General features: G+C 37.1%; 1 protein-coding gene across 4 annotated transcripts in view; it reads right to left on the bottom strand.

Annotated features, from left to right (window-relative positions):
* GSL8 (glucan synthase-like 8) overlaps positions 1-18,415 on the bottom strand; it is a 94,119-nt gene that overhangs the window by 57,272 nt on the left and 18,432 nt on the right. For all 4 annotated transcript variants that reach the window (XM_088211462.1, XM_088211465.1, XM_088211464.1 and 1 more), the window contains exons 10-21: positions 13,568-13,696; positions 8,687-8,763; positions 8,525-8,603; positions 7,890-7,982; positions 7,690-7,792; positions 7,420-7,543; positions 7,132-7,318; positions 6,995-7,047; positions 5,521-5,581; positions 5,292-5,373; positions 4,139-4,188; positions 3,840-3,926 (exon numbers count right to left, since the gene is read on the bottom strand). In XM_088211462.1, the coding sequence (XP_088067588.1) occupies positions 3,840-3,926; positions 4,139-4,188; positions 5,292-5,373; positions 5,521-5,581; positions 6,995-7,047; positions 7,132-7,318; positions 7,420-7,543; positions 7,690-7,792; positions 7,890-7,982; positions 8,525-8,603; positions 8,687-8,763; positions 13,568-13,696 (1,125 nt within the window). The remainder of the gene's footprint in view (positions 1-3,839; positions 3,927-4,138; positions 4,189-5,291; positions 5,374-5,520; positions 5,582-6,994; positions 7,048-7,131; positions 7,319-7,419; positions 7,544-7,689; positions 7,793-7,889; positions 7,983-8,524; positions 8,604-8,686; positions 8,764-13,567; positions 13,697-18,415) is intronic.

Below are 18,415 nucleotides of genomic sequence, written 5' to 3'. Positions count from 1 at the left end.
TGGTTATACTCACTTGTAACTTTTTTTAGATAAAAAGAAATAAATAAATTAAAAGGCACCAAGAAGGTGTCGTCCGTTTACAAGTAATCACTTATAAGAGTTTCTTCACATGATATCTGAGCTATTGAAAACCAAAAATAGTTAGGTTTCTTTTTATGGAGTTATAATAACACTATCAATATAGTTATAATTACTTATAACTTTTGTTATAGATAAAAAGAGTGAAATAAATTAAAAGGCACCAAGAGGGTGCCGCCCATTTACAAATAATCACTTATAAGGATTCCTCCACATGATATCAAAGCTATAGGAAACCAAAAAACAAAAAACTACACTTCTCTAAACTTAAACTGGTCTTTATTGCCAAAAACCAAACAAAACCCTAAAGCTCAAGAATCGACCTTCATTGCCACATGCCATCAAATGTGCCTAGCTAGTCGCTAGCTGCATGCCAAAAGTCGTGCCAAGCCAAACACTAGCCACACCCAACCACATGTCTAGCAACAGCAGCTGCGTAACCAAACCCTTCCAGCAAGGGTGCAAGCCTCCACCTGCTTCAGCCCTGCAACCACTGCAGCTCGCCTCTCAAGCCACCATGTATCGTCCTGCCCTTCAATGATTGGCCTCCGGCTGCATTATTCGGTTGTCTGCTCCACGAAGTTCGATTGTATGAAGTTGTGCAGTGCCTCATCTCAATCAACCTTCATTGCTAAGGTATTGAAAACAAAAATGGCTAGAGTGATGGGCAAAATGTTGGGAGAGAGTCAGCTTGTTTATGCGAGGGTAAATAGATCTTGGATGCGACTCTAATCGAAAATGAGAATGTGGATGAATGAGTTCATAAGAACTTAGAGGGAGTTCTTTGAAAACTTGACATGGTTAAAGCATACGATCATGTGAATTAGGAATTCCTAGATTATATGTTCAAGATGATTGAGGGGCTCATCGTTATTCTTCAAAGCCAGCCGGGATCTCAGACAAGGAGATCTCTGGTCCCCATTATCGTTCATCATTGTCATTGAGGCACTCAACAGAAGTAATTTTGAAGGCCAAAGAACTTGAAATATTTAAGGGACTAAAGGTAGAAGATGGAGAACATCTGGAGGAGATAACTGACTTACTCTTTGCTAATGACAAAGCGTTTCTTTGTGATCCAAGTGAAAGAGTTCTACTAAATATTAGATGTATTCTTAAATCTTGCCAAATCTTAATGGGTGGACTAGGTGATGTGAGGGATACTAATAAATTATTTAGTATCCTTGGGTGTAAAAGTGCTAACTTGCCATTCAAGTATTTGGGACTACCACTCGGGCTAAACTCAAAAATATCTCGACTTGGGATCCGATTATGGCTCGTTTTGAACAAAGTTTGGCTAAGTGGAAAAGAAACCTCGTATCCATGAGGGGGAGACTCACTCTCATTAAAAGCATTACGGCAAGCATTCCTATTTATTACATATCTCTCATGACAATACCTATAAGTGTAGCTAAGAGACTGAGTCCCTCCAATGCTAATCTTTATGGAATGACACAGAGGAAAGTATCACCTTGTGACTTGGGACGAGTTAAGAAATCCCCTCATCTTGATGGGCTTCGTTTGAGATTAATGGTGCAGGTCAATAAAGCTCTTCAAGAAAAAAAACTCTAGGGATGCATGAATGAAGATAGAAATCTTTTGTGAAGCTTATTAATGCGGAGGGTATAGGGAAGGATCGTTTTGACTCCCGAAACCTCAATCAACGTATACAATCAGAAAACTTAACGACCTAAATCCCCCTCCCTACTTGAATCTACACCTACCTATACGGTATACAAAAATAAGATAATAGGAAAAAATAAAAGAATAAAAGACGTCACAGCTTACTCGATGTCGATCCCAACTTCTTACCTCAACAAAACTTTGAAAAGCTCCTTAATTTTGAAGAACACTTAAGAATTTAGCTAAAACTAATTCTAAAGAAAGCAAAAAGCTTAATTTTTATTAATCTAAAAAGTTGTGATTACATATTTGGGACTTAAACCTTTTTATAGGTTTTTATTGACTAGTTCGATCAGAATAGGATTACAAGTTCCTATCCAAACTCTTAAACTTAATTTAAATAGAAAATTAATTCAAAAATATTAAAATAATTAAGTCCCTATTCAAACTTAATAAAATATTATAAAATAATCAAAATAAATATTAAAAATAATCTTCCATCCTTATCGAAATCTTTAAGTAACTTGATTTTTCTTAGACTTCTAATTTAAGTATAAATTCTCCACTAATTTTGCACTTTAATCGCATAGAAAAATTTGTATTAGTCTCTTGTAAAGTGGAGTCCTTGGAAAAGTGAGGAAAGAAGTCCAAAATGGACTTAACATACTGCTGACCGCGCGGGTAGCTTGAAAGTGCCATGCAGATCGCGGGTCAAGTGTGCGCGGGTTGCTTGCTTCTGGCGCACGAAAGCTTCCCCGCGTGCACATGCGCCTGTTCCTACGCGCATCTACCTAATGCGTGCGCATGCGCATGAATGCTTCTGTTGCACACGGGAGCTGTTTTCCCACACGCTCTGCGTGCAACACATTTCCGCATGTGCAGGGTCTTCCCAATGGATAGCATGGGCCGGCCATCTTTCTTTAGGCATGATCTCCTTGGGCCGTGGCCCATTTTGGCCGCATGGCTTTGAAGCCATCTCGAGTTAGGCCAAAATTAAGTATTTTTCCTGCCTTGTAATTTCTCCAAGCCCTGTAAGCATCACTTGGGTCTTAAGCTTTCTTGCTTGAACATGCTTGGTCTATTCTCCAATTTAGGAAAGTAGTTAGAGATGGAGTTATTTTCCTCTTCAGCACGCTCCAATTTAAGAAACTAAATTCACTTTCCCGCTTGAGCCAATTCTGTTTAGAAAACAAAAAGATTTTGAACTTACTTGTCTGTTTGGGACGAAACCTGCAGGAATCCCTGTGTCCGTGTGTTATCCAGCGTTCAACGATAGAGTCGCGAATAATTAACCCATGGGAATCTGGGTTTGCACAGGATTTCCCCTTGATGCAAGATTACATCATTGGAACTAAACTTGAGCCTCATGGGATCACATCACTTATTGACGCAAAGTTTGGTACTAAGGAAAGAGTCCTCCTTTGTCGTTTCAAAACTATGTACCAAAAACTACTAGTCGAGTTTGTATTGGCTGTCATATATCTTATAAACAGGTTATCTTCTTGGGTGTTAGAATTACGTTGTCCTATGAAGGTCATCCTCTTGTGAACCTTATTGATGTATTGGTAAACTTGTAAATTCTTTGTACAAGGGGTCCCAAATTATACTTTTATACTTTTTACTTTAAAAAACTTGCATTTTCTTTTCTTTTTTATGTGAAACTATATATATTGGAACAAAATATTTAAAAAACACAACATTGTATTCTTCCATACAGATGAATCAAATACACTAAGAAAAAATGATAAAATTTCTTTGAAAGCATTCACCCTAACATTGACATTTTTTACACGAATATTAGTGTTATTATTTAATTGTAGGTAGAATATCCTATTTTAGACATACAAAAACATACACATATCAAATTATTTCAATTAGTGCAAGGTGCTAATTGCAAAAATCCTCCAAAACATGGTGATATTGCAATTTTCCTTAGCAAAAGAATTGGGGGGGACCCTAAACCTATGTCTCAAGGACCTCCTTGAGGTGCAGGGAAAGAGTTTGATCCCTTCACGTTGTTTATATCCTGCAAAACTAATTGTGTAGCCCTCAAGAAAATACAAATGAAACGAAATGAAATGGAATTAAATATGAACAAGAAAATATTTCATAGATAAGGGTGTTAGAGTTAGAAAAATTACCTCACCCAAACGAGCTCGTGCACCCATTACACCACCAATAATTGCTGATAAGAGAGTATACCATATGTGGAAATCCATAAGATAAATCTGGAGGAAATGAAGCATGTAGGTTAATAAATTGATGATATTTGGATTATCATTAAAATCATCAATCAAGACTTAGGCCACAGAGTTTCAATTGTAATCAGATTTTACGGAAAAATCTTTTACACCAAGAGACATAGGAGAAAGCAGGTATTTCAGGAACCACATAATCCTCTCAAGGCACATCAAAGTGAGAAAGAAAGAAAGATACTCACAGCCACTACCGGTGCCCAAAGGCTAACGACAGTCAAGACATTATTATTATCTGCAACACCACAAGAAAATCAGCACATGCAAACTCCATTATCAGTAACAGCAAAAACTAGGATATGGATTTTCCAGCACCACTAACAACTAAATCAAAACTATTTCACATGATTGATCAGCAAAAAGAAAATACTCCCCTGTCCTATTCAAATTATCACAGGATGAGAATAAATGCATTCCACAACCAAGTACCGATTCAGCATATTGGCTTTTGAGTCCAGTTAATCACAATCACAATCACAAACACAATCAATAGTGTTACTCCTCCTGAAGAGAGGAGTTCCATAACAGGTTGAAGATCACTTTATGAAACAACAAATTAAGAATGATAACATAGGGATTGTAGTCATCAAACACCAAGGATTCAGCCAGCTTAAGTTTTTGAAATCAAGGGACCTTGAAGCAAAATCAATTTTGAAATGTATAAAGAAAGTTCCGGAAGAAAAAGCTCCTCTGTACATCATGATAAAGAATGCTTTCTACTCAAAATATGTTAAACTTATGTGTCACGTAAGATAAATGTTAAGTGATTGCCTAGTAAATCACATCTGATCATGTAGTTTCATTATATGGCTCAACCCAATCACCAGCAATTTGGTCAATACTAACTAAAAAATCTGCGAAGTGGCCCTCCTGCTACTCATGCAATTATCAGATATTAAATGATCGAACATGAGTAGAAGCCACCTTATGTGAAGCTTTTCAGGTATTTGTGAACTGAGCTCAATTTGAATGAGATACACGAGATGTTATAATAACTTTTCCAACAAATCCCCACTGTCCATTTTTTTCTGAAAGAGGATTCTTAATATTTTAAGATTTCCCCTTATGCATTTCCAAATCGGTATAAGTCACTTAACTAAATATCGTAGGTTTCCATTGAAGTACTTTCGAATCAAAACATAGTTAAGTCTGCACAAATTATTTTTTCTATACCATGTTTTTATAGTGTAAATATATGCATCTATAATATTTACTGCAAAAATGATTAATACATAACTCAATGATACATAAAAATTCCAATGAAAACTAAACTCAATCCATTCTTTTATAAAAGACGAAATAAACTCACTCTTATCTCATTGAAAAGAACATACTTACTCTTTGAGATCAAATCATGCCACGAATATTTAACATCTCTAAGACCAACAATAATATTGGTGGGTTTGACAAGTGGTCTGATCTGCAATGACATAAACACTGAGTATCAATAACATCTGTTATACAACCTATTCCCATACCACTGAATATAAGAATAGATTTTTTCCTTCAGAATAAAATATCCAGTAGATGCTTAAGCAGCAGATATGAATATAAGAAAATAGCCTGCCTGGAGAAAGTAAGCAAATGTGAATTTGCATACAAAGATCACCAACCAAAATGCTACATACCTGCAGTACTTAGGATCGTGAGTCTATACCATTAGAAGAATCAAACCCATAAAACAATTGCTTTTAAAAGCTTAAGTGCAGCCATAAAACAAATAAATAAACATGCTCTGTATGAACTATAGAAAAGCTGAGGCAAGTTAAAAAATATTCACATGTAATATGGTTATTTAAACAAACCTAACTAGGAATGACATGTGTAGAAATGGTAGTGGGGCAGGCAACCCTTCTAACTCGTGCTCCACCACCTTGTCACCCTCCCCAATACCTACTCTATAGCCAGGGTGGGAATAAGATATTTACCCTACTGTCACCACCCATGTGAAAGCCCCATCCTATAATCTGTTCCAATTTACCCACTCCGTTTAATTTATAAAATTCATTGGTTAGATAAATAATATACAACTTCACGAAAAGAAGAGTCAACATAAGATAACAAACTTAAAATCAAACCTGAAGTCCAAAATACAAAATTTATCCAACGCATATAATATTCCAAATAAGATATCTAGCTATATGGACTATTTTAGGTGTGTAGCGGAGCATGGCAGGTACGGAGCAAGTGTGGCGTCTCCCTCATACTTGCCCCACTATCCACCAGGATAGAACCTTTTTCATCCATTCAACACATCCACCCTCCAAAATGCACCATTTACCTACCCCAACTGGTGTGAGACAGACGAGTAAAAAGCAATATTATATGGTCCAGCAATAATATAAAAATCCCAATCCAAATTTTAGAAAAGGACAATCTAACAAGCACGTATAAAGATATTATCTATTAGCTGAAAATCATTGTCTATTGATCCTACAAATCTCATCCATCCACTACCTAATGCACAAACGTTCACATAAAACACTTGTAATAGACTAATAATCTTATACCTATATTGTAATTGGGATGCCACCATGCACAGAGGATAAAGCAGAGATTTTACTACATGTTTTCAATTTCTGTTCTTTATTTTTTACTAATTCTTTACTTACTTAAGATGATGACTTATTCTCCACCTTTGTAACCTTTTCTTCCCTCTATTCTTTTACTAAAGTTTCTTCTTTTATAAAAAAACAAATTCAAATATTCAACTACTGAACCATATGCCAGGCTACACCTAACAGAGATACCTCACAAGAAAATAACAGAATAAAAGCACCATTAACGAGTAGTTTGAACCAAGAAAGAGACACCTCACAATAAAGACAAAGCAAAATAGGCTAACACAATGCTGCTGCACAGGGAAACATAGAGAAATTTCTAAGAAGATTTGCTAACAAGGCAACTTATAAACAGGTAGGACACATCAAAAACAACAAAAGTCCAATTTTCTCAGTATTCTCCTTCTGCCTTGTAAATTATGCTACACTTTTTGTGGTCCAGATAAAAAGAAACCCATTTCTATGGAAATTGCAGCAAACCTGCAATAATCACTTAGCCTCTCAAAAAGACCACGTCCAACATAGTATCGTTCCTGAAGATTGCAATTATTTAAAAGGAAGTTAGAAATGTTAGAGACCATCATGTCCATGTAAGACATATCAAGAAAGCAAAATACCTGATAAATCCATTTAAAAAACTGAAAGAACGATTGATCAGACATTTCAGACAAAGTATGGCATGCTGGAAACTGAAGTAATAGTGTGAAGATAACACGCAAAGCCGCATAAACACCCAATACTAGTATATATATCCGAAAGTAGAGTGAATTTGAATTTGTCTGATTTCTTTCCTCCAGAAGCTTCCTGCCATTCAGGAAGCATTTATTTGGATTATCTATAACATACATTTGCATGTTTCTAGAAAACAAACACGAAATCCAAGTAATTTAAACATGTAAACTTACACATAAACATATGTCACAGCAACAGCAGTCAAGCCACACCAGAAGAATTTAATAACCAGCCTGGAGATAGCCATGCCTCTTGCCGTGGTATAAGCCCCAAACATAAGCAGAACATCAAGACAACCTATAAAAGTGACAAAGAACCAAGTGAATAAAGGAAAATATCCAAGTAACGGTAAGATAAGCATTTTTATTTGAATCTTTTTCTTTTTTGGTAGAAGAACCTTTATCCATCATTGGAGCCCTAAGTAGAAGAAACAAACAACTTACTCTCTACAAAGTTCATAATACCAAACGTAGGCCCAATGCTAAGCAATATCTTAAAGGTATCCAAATCAATTTGTCCATGTCTGAATGCTATAATTGTCAAAGCCTGTGCACATTAAGATTAAAAAAGAAAAATCTTTATTTTGAGATAAAGCAACATCCAAATGAAATACAGTAAATGGTTATGAAAGCACAAAACTAACCTGGAACATTAAAGCCATAAAGATCCATAGACGGTGGAAACTACGGAACAGATGAAGGAATGTCCTGTGCTCGACAAAACTGCTTTTCCCAGTCTGCCAATTTGCATAAAGAAGATTGAAGAAGAAAATGCAGTTAACTAAAAGAAGGCAGATGTTCCAAAGAAATACATGGTTCGAGAACAAGAAGGCAAAGAAAGCACCAATATTCCCTGCTGAGAAGTTGCAAACGTAGCCAACAAAAAAGGGGAAAAAAAGGTTCCAGCCTGCATATTGTCCTCCACTCAATATTTGGTTTTTTCATAAAGATATGTCTACATACGGATACATGTTAGATTGTTTAGTGAGAAACCAAATTAGCAGGGGGAATATGCAGACTGGAGAGAAACACTCAATTTATTAATTAATTCAAGAACAAAGTTTTTAAAAAGATACTTTGACATTGCAAGAGAATTACGACAAAATTTGTGATCCCACTGTCAAGCAGTTCGAAGTTTCATATGCTTGCAAGAAATCAGAAAACAAAGGGTGCATAGGTTATAGTTTCTTTCAACATAGAAGGACATAAGTGTCACAGAACCATAGAAAATTATGACACATCCTCCCCGCTCAGACCAAAAATTATCAACAATACTAACCCTTCTCCATTTCTTTGGCTTCAATAAGAACCGTGAATCCCTCCTCATAGGCCAGTTTAACTCAAAACAAGCAGGAGACCTGCACATACATGACATTTCAGAAGAAAATATTTTGAAGTTGGCATACTTTAAGTTATATCAGATATTTCTTAAGGAACATACCAAAAGTATTCGTTGAAATCATCATAGTTCCGCCATGCTGAATGTGCAGCTTTCCCATTGTTGTTTCTAGCTGCTTCCTGTGTAACACCAAAAAATTCAAATTGATAATTACTGTGCAGAATAAATTGGAGAATATATCACTTTGAACCAAATTAAGGCCTCAACAAAGCAACTCTGAAGTCATCAGACTTGAACGAAGAACTGTTTGGGATGCCTTACAAACACAGGCTTGCATGATTTGACCAACTACTAAAGGTTCACCACACAATTCAATCAAATGGCTGTTTAAGAAAGCAGCCCATGCAGGTCATCTTCGATGTCATTAAAGATAGTGAAGTATATTCGATCAGACCTACCCATAGGGTGCATTGGCTTGTACTTATAGAATACAAGCTTTCTTCTAAGAGAAAAAAAAAAGGAAAAAAAAAACAAAAGAAAGAAACAGTTTCGTTTGAAGAATTGATGTTTTGCGATGCATTTATCGATATAGAAATCTCTTTGGTAAAGGCATTCTAGAGACATCACTTAGGTAATTTTGGATGTATGGACGTTATAGTGATATCCGGTTGGCTATTTTATCAAGAGATTAGAGTCCAGTTTTATAGATTTTGTTCTCTCCTTTACTCTTTATATTATCTGTTTAGGAGGATCCATTGCAATCCATTAATAATAGTATTTCTTTCCATCCCAAAAAAAAAGAAAAAGAAAGATTCATTAATGTAGAAAATGAATCGACAAATTATAATAATAGGAGAATGAAGCATAACCAATAAAGGAAGATATACAACTAAGAAGTTTTATACTAAAGGGAATAGGAAGATTTAATTTTCTTTTCTAGTAGAAATAAAAGTTTTGGAAAATTTTACGATAAAGGGAAATAGAAAGATTTCCTCTTTTCCTAAGTCTTTTTATTTAACTTATTTACTATTTTCTAGTTTTTCTATATCTTCTACTTTTGTTCTATTTTTTGTGCATATAAATAACGTATTCTAACTTAATAACCAAGTAAACTATTTATGATAATTGTTAAAATATTGAGATATTTCTTTTATTATGGAGATCTAATATCTACTAATTTTGGTTCTTGATAAAATTTCTCTAAATTTTATTTTCCTCCTCTTGTTATCGTATATCAGTAGGTACCAGTTCCTAAATTCAATTCACGTGTTTCCGTAGGTTATGCAGCAACCTGCTTCCCAATACACAACCTCTGCTTCCCAAAACACTCTGATCTTTCTTTCTTCGTAAAGCCCAAAAAACAGAAAAAAGAAAATAATAACCTAAAAGTCTAAAACTGCCGCCAGCAAGAGATAGAAAGAGCAACTGTGGGCCAAAGGTATCTCCAACCAATGCTGGAAGGTGGCCGACATCACCCATTTTGTTGGCTTTAGAGATGTCCAATCGGCTCCTCTACCAAATTTCAACTCTCACCAATGCCAGAAACCAGCACTCGTCCCTAGAGGCGGTCCTAGCCATTGTTTTCCCAAAATTCTTTTTGGCAGCCACGAGCCAACCCCAGATTAGAGATCAGCATATTTTGTTTATCTTCTCAACAAAATACTATCAGCAGAAGGTCACCAAAAATAGGTACGTGAATGCCACAAGCTGATCAGTGCATGTAGGTTCCAGTTTCTGAAGTCCTTTATTGACTTTCTCAAACTGGTTTGACCTGTCCTGTTCAACTACCTCCAAACTAGTTTTCGATCTTTTCTTTTTTTTTAAATGCAAGTTTTCGATACTTTCATATCGGTTTTATACGTTTTTGGGGTGCTTTTCTCCTTTCTCAGAATATTTTTGTTGAATCTTTGTCCTATATTTACTTTTTGGCAAGTCGATAATTCAGACACAATTTACATGGAGTTAGAGGAATCTTATATGGATTTAAAACATGAATGAAGTTAATCGTGTAGTAACTAACAAAAGTATAAGAGGAATTTATCTTCAGGAAACTAATGGCAAGAGTATGAATTCGATTTTTATTACTTTGATACCTAAGAAGATTAAATCTAACAACGTATCTAATTTTCATCCTATCAGCTTAGAGACTAGCATGTACAAGATTATCATTATGCTTCTTTCATGAAGATTGAGCAAGGCTCCGGATGAAGAGCGTTTCATCCCAAATAACAGAAGTATGGCAACACCAAAATTAAAAAATTTAGCATTACATTCTGGCCACAAAACCCAGCATCTAGAAAAGAGAGACCTTCTCCAAGTACTCTATGCCACACACAACCTCATAAATAAAACAACTACTCACAAAAGGACAAACAACTTGTTTCAAAGTATTTAAGTCATCTAATTGTACAAGAACAACTAAACAAAGTGGTTATTAGTCTCGGAAACCCTGTAATACATCTCATAGATATCCATGGAAATAGATCTATCTAGTCGATCTATCTAGTCATCTCTAAAGTAAGTCACCAGTGTTAATACTGCAGTCCAGATAAAGAACTTAACCTTTAAGGGAACTTTTACATTCCAAAAGTAATTAGTAAAAACCAAATAAAAAGCCCTAAAGATATGAGTCAAGAAGGTGAAAAGAAAAACTAGTACTAAAGAATTAACTGGAAAATCCTACAGACTAGAAACAACGGAACAATGAAAAAACTTAAGCAATTAATGTAGGCCATCCTCACAAGCTTTCTATCATTTAAGTCCCTAGAAAAAAAAAAAGAAATTAGAAGTAAAATGATAACCTTGTCAAACAACCAAACGAAGCAATAGGATCATTTTGACATGAGGACAACCTACAAAGAGGGGACTCTCCCAATCAAATATCCTTCCAAAATACGAAATGAGCATCGTCCCCCACCCTCAATTAATGCAGAGGACGAAAATAAGAATATACTTGAGAGATAGATTTACAAGCACAATGAGGCATGTGCGCTCCTCTCTGATGAAGACTATACTTCTTATCGCCCTATGCCACAAAGCCATTGGCTCAAGGGGAAAACATCATAGCTATTTGGCATCTACAGTGAAAATTTTGGAGAACAAACTTCAAAGATGCAAGCCCCTTTTTTCTTTAGCTCTACAATAGATATTCTAATTCACAAAGTGATACTTTACCTTCCAACTGACGCCAGTCAACCCTCATAGTTTTTTTAATCTTTTCCACCATTTCCTAGAGAAATATTGAACAGGAAAAAAGTAAAAGGGAATACTAAGCTTGAATGGAAAAGATAATTAAAGGGAATACTGGACAAACAAGCTTGAATGAAGGTCACCTACACCCAAAGCCCAAAGAAAAAAAAAAATGTGCTTTTCCAATTGCCTAGCCTCTTCACAGATCTTGTGAATCACCAAATCTAAAGTTCTTGCACAAAGATTTCCCCCAAATGGTATCTCTAATTAAGTAACAAGACAACTTAAAGATTTCACAACCATCAATCCACCAACCTATATACAACTTGATCATCAACGTTAATGCCACAGGTCACATTTACTTAAATTGATCCAAAGGCCAGAAATAACCACAAAACCCTAAAGAAAGGTGATAAATGATAATTGATAGCAAACTCTGTATATGTGGTTTAAAGCCCATTCCCTACTAATCGAAGGAGTGTTTTATACATCTAATAAATTCTTTGACTAAATCTAATTCTATATCAACACTTCCTTACATGGACAGCACTCTAGTTGCCAGGTGCCAATAGTTTATATCTAAAAAGGGGAAAAGCTAAAGAGTTGTACGCAGTAGAAAGAAATAAAGGATGATAAAGAAATTATCCAATAGCATCTTGCACAAATTTGACAGTGAAAACAACTTGCCAATCACCTTATTGTTCTATAAGAAAAATGAGAATAAGAGTCAAAAGGCAAGAAGCAGCTTTTTTTAGAAAAAGAAGCAGTTGCCACGACAGAAATGCATTTTTATGAAAAATGAAATATTATCAAAAAGAAAAGAAAAGGGTTCAAAATCATAACATAAGAAATTCCCTTACAAAGCTCATTAAAAAAACACAGGTCTTGGCCCACAAGGAAGCAAAGAAAACCATTGTTTCCAAGGTAAAAAACAAAGGAAAATAGTGATCCTCTTAAGAGTCTAGCATTGCACTCCAGTCACAACACTCATATACCAACAAAAAGCACTCCTCTCTAAAGCACTGTAGCTTAAATACTTAAGGGAGGAAAGGGAAACAACATGATGCCAATCGTATCAAAAAGCCTAAAATCTTTAAGCCACCTCACAATGCAAAAAATATTAAAAATGGGAACTCGACCATCTTGAAGCATACAACACAAAAATCAGGAGAGAGCACGGTCACGTCTGCAAACTGCAACTGATGATTAACGTCAAGCCTATTAAGAACAGCCACGATGGCAAATGCTATTTATAAACCAGAAATTCAGTGCACTGTTTGGAGTTTTAGCTACCAAAAAGAAAACAGAAATAATTCAATTCAAATATCTATCGGATTATGATGATGGCCTCTAACTTTTGTTTGTCACCATTACAACCTTTATCCAAACCCATCATCCCAAGAGTTAAAAGGCCTATTTCAACAATGAGTATTCACATAGATCTCTAAGACTGTAAAGTTTATAATGTTAAAATTTATCATAATTATAAAAAGTACTCTTGATCAGGAGACCATATAAACGAACTATACCCAACTTTTAACATATGTAGCCTAAGTTTTCTTGCTTATCAAAGAGCAAGACTACTTTCAAAAATCATAATCAAAGACTTGCAGGGCAAAGCCTATCCAAGCTCAGATACATAGCCACATAGATTTGCTCACAAATTATCAATATAAGAAATTCACATGCAAGCCTCAACTAATAAAAGAACTCTGACTTTTAAGTTGCACAAAGAATAAAATATATGGGAAAATCTCTCAAAAATTAAAAAAAAAATTACAATGATTCACTTACTGCTGACATTGTATCATATATAGGACAAATGATTTGCTCAAGGAATGACACAGAACCATTTTCAGTTACACAACTCCCAGCGCGATTAGCCTCTCCATGATCCAATATTGCATCCAACTCCTTTGCCATCTGGAAAACCATGAAGATAAAACATGATTCAGGACCAAATATGTAAAAAAAGATAAATTAAGGAAACTGTAGGATTCTAGATTAGTAAAGTGATAGTGATCTTTGTTCTTTTCAAGTAAAAGTTTTTTTTTTTTTGAAATAAAAAGTGCTAATGTGGAATTATAAACAAAGTACCAAAAGGGGCACCGCCCATGCACAGTAAATTTACATTCTAGTGAGGGTATCAATGACAATCCCAAAATCTACTCTACTCATCATGTCACACCCCAATAACATATTTTCAAAAAAATGAAACCACCTATCTCTCAATCTATTCACCAGAGTTTCCCTTCCCTCAAAAACTCTAAGGTTTCTTTCTTTCCAGATGATCCACATTAACGTGAGAGGAATCAAATTGTTGCAATCATTTTCAAGTCTGAACCCACTCCATGCCCATATTTCTTCTTTGACAGAACCAGCCATTACCCAATTTAGCCCCAGAAGCCCATACAACATACTCCATAGTTCATAAGCCACAGGACACCACAAAAGAAGATGATTACAGGTCTCCTCAGCTGACAAACACATGTAACACCTGTTGACAATAAAATGACCCCTCGATACTAATTTATCTTGCGTCAAAATACATCCCCTAGCTGCCTCCCATGCAAAGAAACCAATCCTGGGAGTAACTCTAGAATTCCAAATTTGTTTTGCTAGAAAGTTACAGATTCTGTCACCCCCTTCACCCCTGATCTAGCAGTAATAAGACTTAACAGCAAATACCCCATTCTGATTCAGCCTCCATTTCAAACAGTCAGCAGAGTTGTTCAGTTTCTGTGCTTCCAAAATACGCAGAAAATTCTGGTAATTCTGGATTTCCCAATCGTTCAAATTTCTGCAAACATTCACTTCCCAACATCTGGTGTCATTCATTGTGCTCCCTATACGCCTCCTTGACAGCCATGTTTCTAGATTGAGCTATCTCAAATAATTTTGGGAAACGGCTCATGAGACAGCCCCCTTCAATCCAAACATCCTTCCAAAATCTGATTTTATCGCTACAACCAATGCCTCCATTCAATACAATTCTGGAACTTGTGCCAATCCATCAAAATTTTCCTCCACAGACCAAGACCGTGTTTTCTCCTAATTCTGCCATGCCCTCTCTGTCCAGAATATTTTCCCATTTTGCCAAAATAACCTTCCTCCATGGTCTATCTTCATCTTTGAGGAACCTCCATAACAATTTCGCCCTAAGAGCAGTATTTAGATCAGTAAGCGATTTTATTCCAAGGCCCCCTTTGTTCAACAGGTTTCTTTATGTCACCCCAATTAACAAGGTGATATTTTCGGGATCCCTCCTCATCTCCCCATAAAAAACGGCATTGAATAGACTCCAATTGCTGAGCAATTTTAGCAGGGATCGTAAAGGAGGACAGATAGTATATTGGAAGGTTAGTAAAGGTGCTTCTAATCAAAGTATATCTTCCTCCCTTCGACAAAAAATTTCTTTTCCATCCCGCGAGTCTTCTCTCAAACAATTCCACCACTGGATCCCAAGATTTCAGATCTTTAAATTTGGCCCCAATTGGAAGACCCAAATATTTGATGGGAAGTCTAACCGACTTACAACCCCGCACACCAGCCAGCCTGGCCTCATCACTTCTGTCGCCCACACTGACCATCTCCGATTTGCTTAAATTAATACTCAGGCTAGAGACAGCTTGGAAAAATAACAAAACACAATTTAAATGCCTTAAAATGTCCACATCCGGTTGACAGAAAATCAGAGTGTCGTCGGCGAAAAACAGATGTGTAACCTCCAAAGAATTATCACCCCTGCCCACCCTAATTGCCCTAATAAACTTTAAATCCAGCGCTCTTGTCAGAAGGCCATTAAAAGCTTCATCACCATTAAAAAAAGAAGAGGGGACTGGTCCCCTTGTCGGAGACCTCTAGAGGCATTAAAAAAAGTAGATGGGCCCCCGTTGATGATCACAGCAAATGAGGTAGTTGAGATACACTGCATCATCCATCTCCTCCATTTTAGACCAAAACCCAATCTCTCTAACACATATTCAACGAAATCCCAACTAACATGATCATAAGCTTTCTCCATGTCAATCTTAAACAATAAACCCTCTCTTCCATCCGCGACCAGCTTATCCACCACTTCGTTCGCTATCAAAACAGCATCATGAATCTGCCTCCCTTCCACAAAAGCATGTTGGCACTCCCCAATAACTTCCCCAAGGATAGTAGACGATCTTCTGGCAGGAACTTTTACTAAAAGCTTGTATATACATCCGACCAAGCTAATGGGTCTAAAGTCCCATATGTCAACGGCACCTCTCTTTTGAGCAATGAGAACCAAGAAAGTGGAATTCAAGGACCGAACAAATTTTCCAGTCCTATGAAATTGCATGAACATCTCCAAAATGTCATCTTTAACCACATGCCAAAACTCTTGCAAAAAATTCAGGTTAAACCCATCTGGCCCCAGCGCTTTGTCACCATTACACTGTTTCAAGGTCTCGAAAATCTCCTCGTCAGTAAAATCAGATTCAATCCGAACCCTATTGTTCTCAGACATCTTTTTGAAGTTTAATCCATTCAATTTCGGCCTCAGGGGAAATTATTTCTTGTACAATTCCGAAAAGAAATCACTAGCAGCCTCCCTCATGTTGTTAATTACCTCTGATTCTAGCATTATTAACCCACAACTCTTCTATGAAATTGCATCTCCTATGGTGGCTAGCCAAAGCATGAAAATATTTTGTATTTCTGTCCCCATCCTTCAACCACTTCTCTCTAGATTTTTGTTTCCAGGATATATCTTCAAACGCAAGCTTTTGGGCCAAAGAGTTTTTCAATTGGTCTCTTGCAATACATTCCGCTTCATCTAGGCTGCAAACACCATCCTTCTCATCCAACTCTGCAATGTTTCTCATCAGGATGTTGATTTCCTCCTCATTTTTTATTTTCTCCTCTTTTGACCAGGTTTTGATGGCCTCCTTTAGACTCTTCAATTTAATAGCAATTTTATAGCTGGCCTTGAACAACCGGATTATTCCAAACCTCCACCAACAGCCTAAATCTGTCACTCCCAAGCCATTTGTTATCAAACCTGAACGTGACTGGTCCCCATTAGATCCCCTCAACTTCCAAACAAATTGGAAAGTGATCCGACGGCAATAACTTCTGACAAGCACCTGCCAGCTTCAATAACAAAGTAGGCGATAGGAGGAAACGATCTAGGTCCAGCTTCAATAACAAAGTAGGAGATAGGAGGAAACGATCAATCCTAGACCATGATGGCGGCCTTTGCAGATTAGACCAAGTCCATTGACCCCCAACCAAAGGCATGTCCATCAACCCCATCCTATCAAGCTTCTCCTGGAACTCCATAGCTTCAGTATTAGAGAAACTGGAGCCACTCCTTTCCTTCCTTTTTAAAACCATGTTAAAGTCACCTCCAACTAACCAGTTATCTTCCCCTAACTGCTTACAAATGTCCAACTCCTGCCAATACACCCCAGTGAACAGCCACTTTTCCCCTCCCCTCATATTTTTGAAAAGGACCGACAAAGTCGTTTCCCCCCTCACCACATCCAGGCATTAAAATTTCTCTTCCTTCCACATAATGACCACCCCCCCAGCCACCCCTTTTGCAGGACAGTAGTGCCAACCCACATCTTTGTTGCTCCACTGGCATCTAATGGTCATATAATCGCACAGTTCTAGCTTGGTTTCCTGTAGGCAAACCACATTCAGCTTCCATTTATTCAGACAGCCTCTAATTATCCCCTTCTTTCCGTTGTCATTGCAACCCCTCACATTCCAAGACACAATTTTACCAATCATTTCTTATTACCAGAATCTGTCACCCTCGTCTTCTCCACCTTCCTTCCCTCATAATTGATAAAAAATTCTAGTCTTTTCAATTCTCTAGGGGGACCATCTGACTGTTTTTTCTTCTCTTTTGCTCCAGCCACGTTATCTTTCTTTTTTGCCAATCTCCTTCTAAAAATTTCATGAAGAAGGGAACATACCTGGTCTTCCAAGCCCTCGAACGACACACCCATCGCTCTACTAAGCTTTTGAGCGTTCTGGAGCATCCAAGTTGAACTCGCAGTGTCCTCTTCAACTCCACGAACCTCATCATCGCAGCTGAACGCCCTTTCCCTAACGTCACCCTTAGAGTCAAGAGGTAAAATTTCATCATCAACAATCATCAGAGCCAGCTTTCTACCATCCTCCCTGGCTAGAAGCCCCTCATCTCCTTTCGTTCCCATCTCCTTATCCATAGATGCATAAGAACTTACATGGTCAACCTCTTCAAATCTATCATCTGTCTCCCAACATTGAAGCAACTCACCTTTCTCCACTCCACTCACCTCCTCTTCCTTCTGCTTTTCCACGATAGCACCTTCATTTTCCCCTGCTCGTCCCTTATGTTGCCCTAAGTTCTGACCCGAAGTTTCTCCTCTGGTAGGGATGCTATTGACAGGTCTCCACCAACCCCTCTTAGTGAAGCTTCGCCCATTGGGCATCGATATCCTTGGGCTAAAGCCCCGGATCAACGACCCATTTCGCTTTCTCCTCCCTACTATATTTTCTTTTCTCAGTGTGCCCTCAATTAGAGTTGTTAGAGGTACCAGCCCATCTCTCTTCTGAATTCTTGCGAGGCCCAAACCGAGGCCCAAAGCGACTTCCTGCCCTAAAATTTTTCCTTGG

Source organism: Carica papaya, chromosome 9 (assembly GCF_054855325.1).
Source record: "Carica papaya isolate Zhongbai chromosome 9, ASM5485532v1, whole genome shotgun sequence".
NCBI lineage: Eukaryota > Viridiplantae > Streptophyta > Magnoliopsida > Brassicales > Caricaceae > Carica > Carica papaya.
The sequence above is the reverse complement of the archived record's forward strand: the minus strand, read 5'-3'. Positions and strand labels throughout refer to the sequence as shown.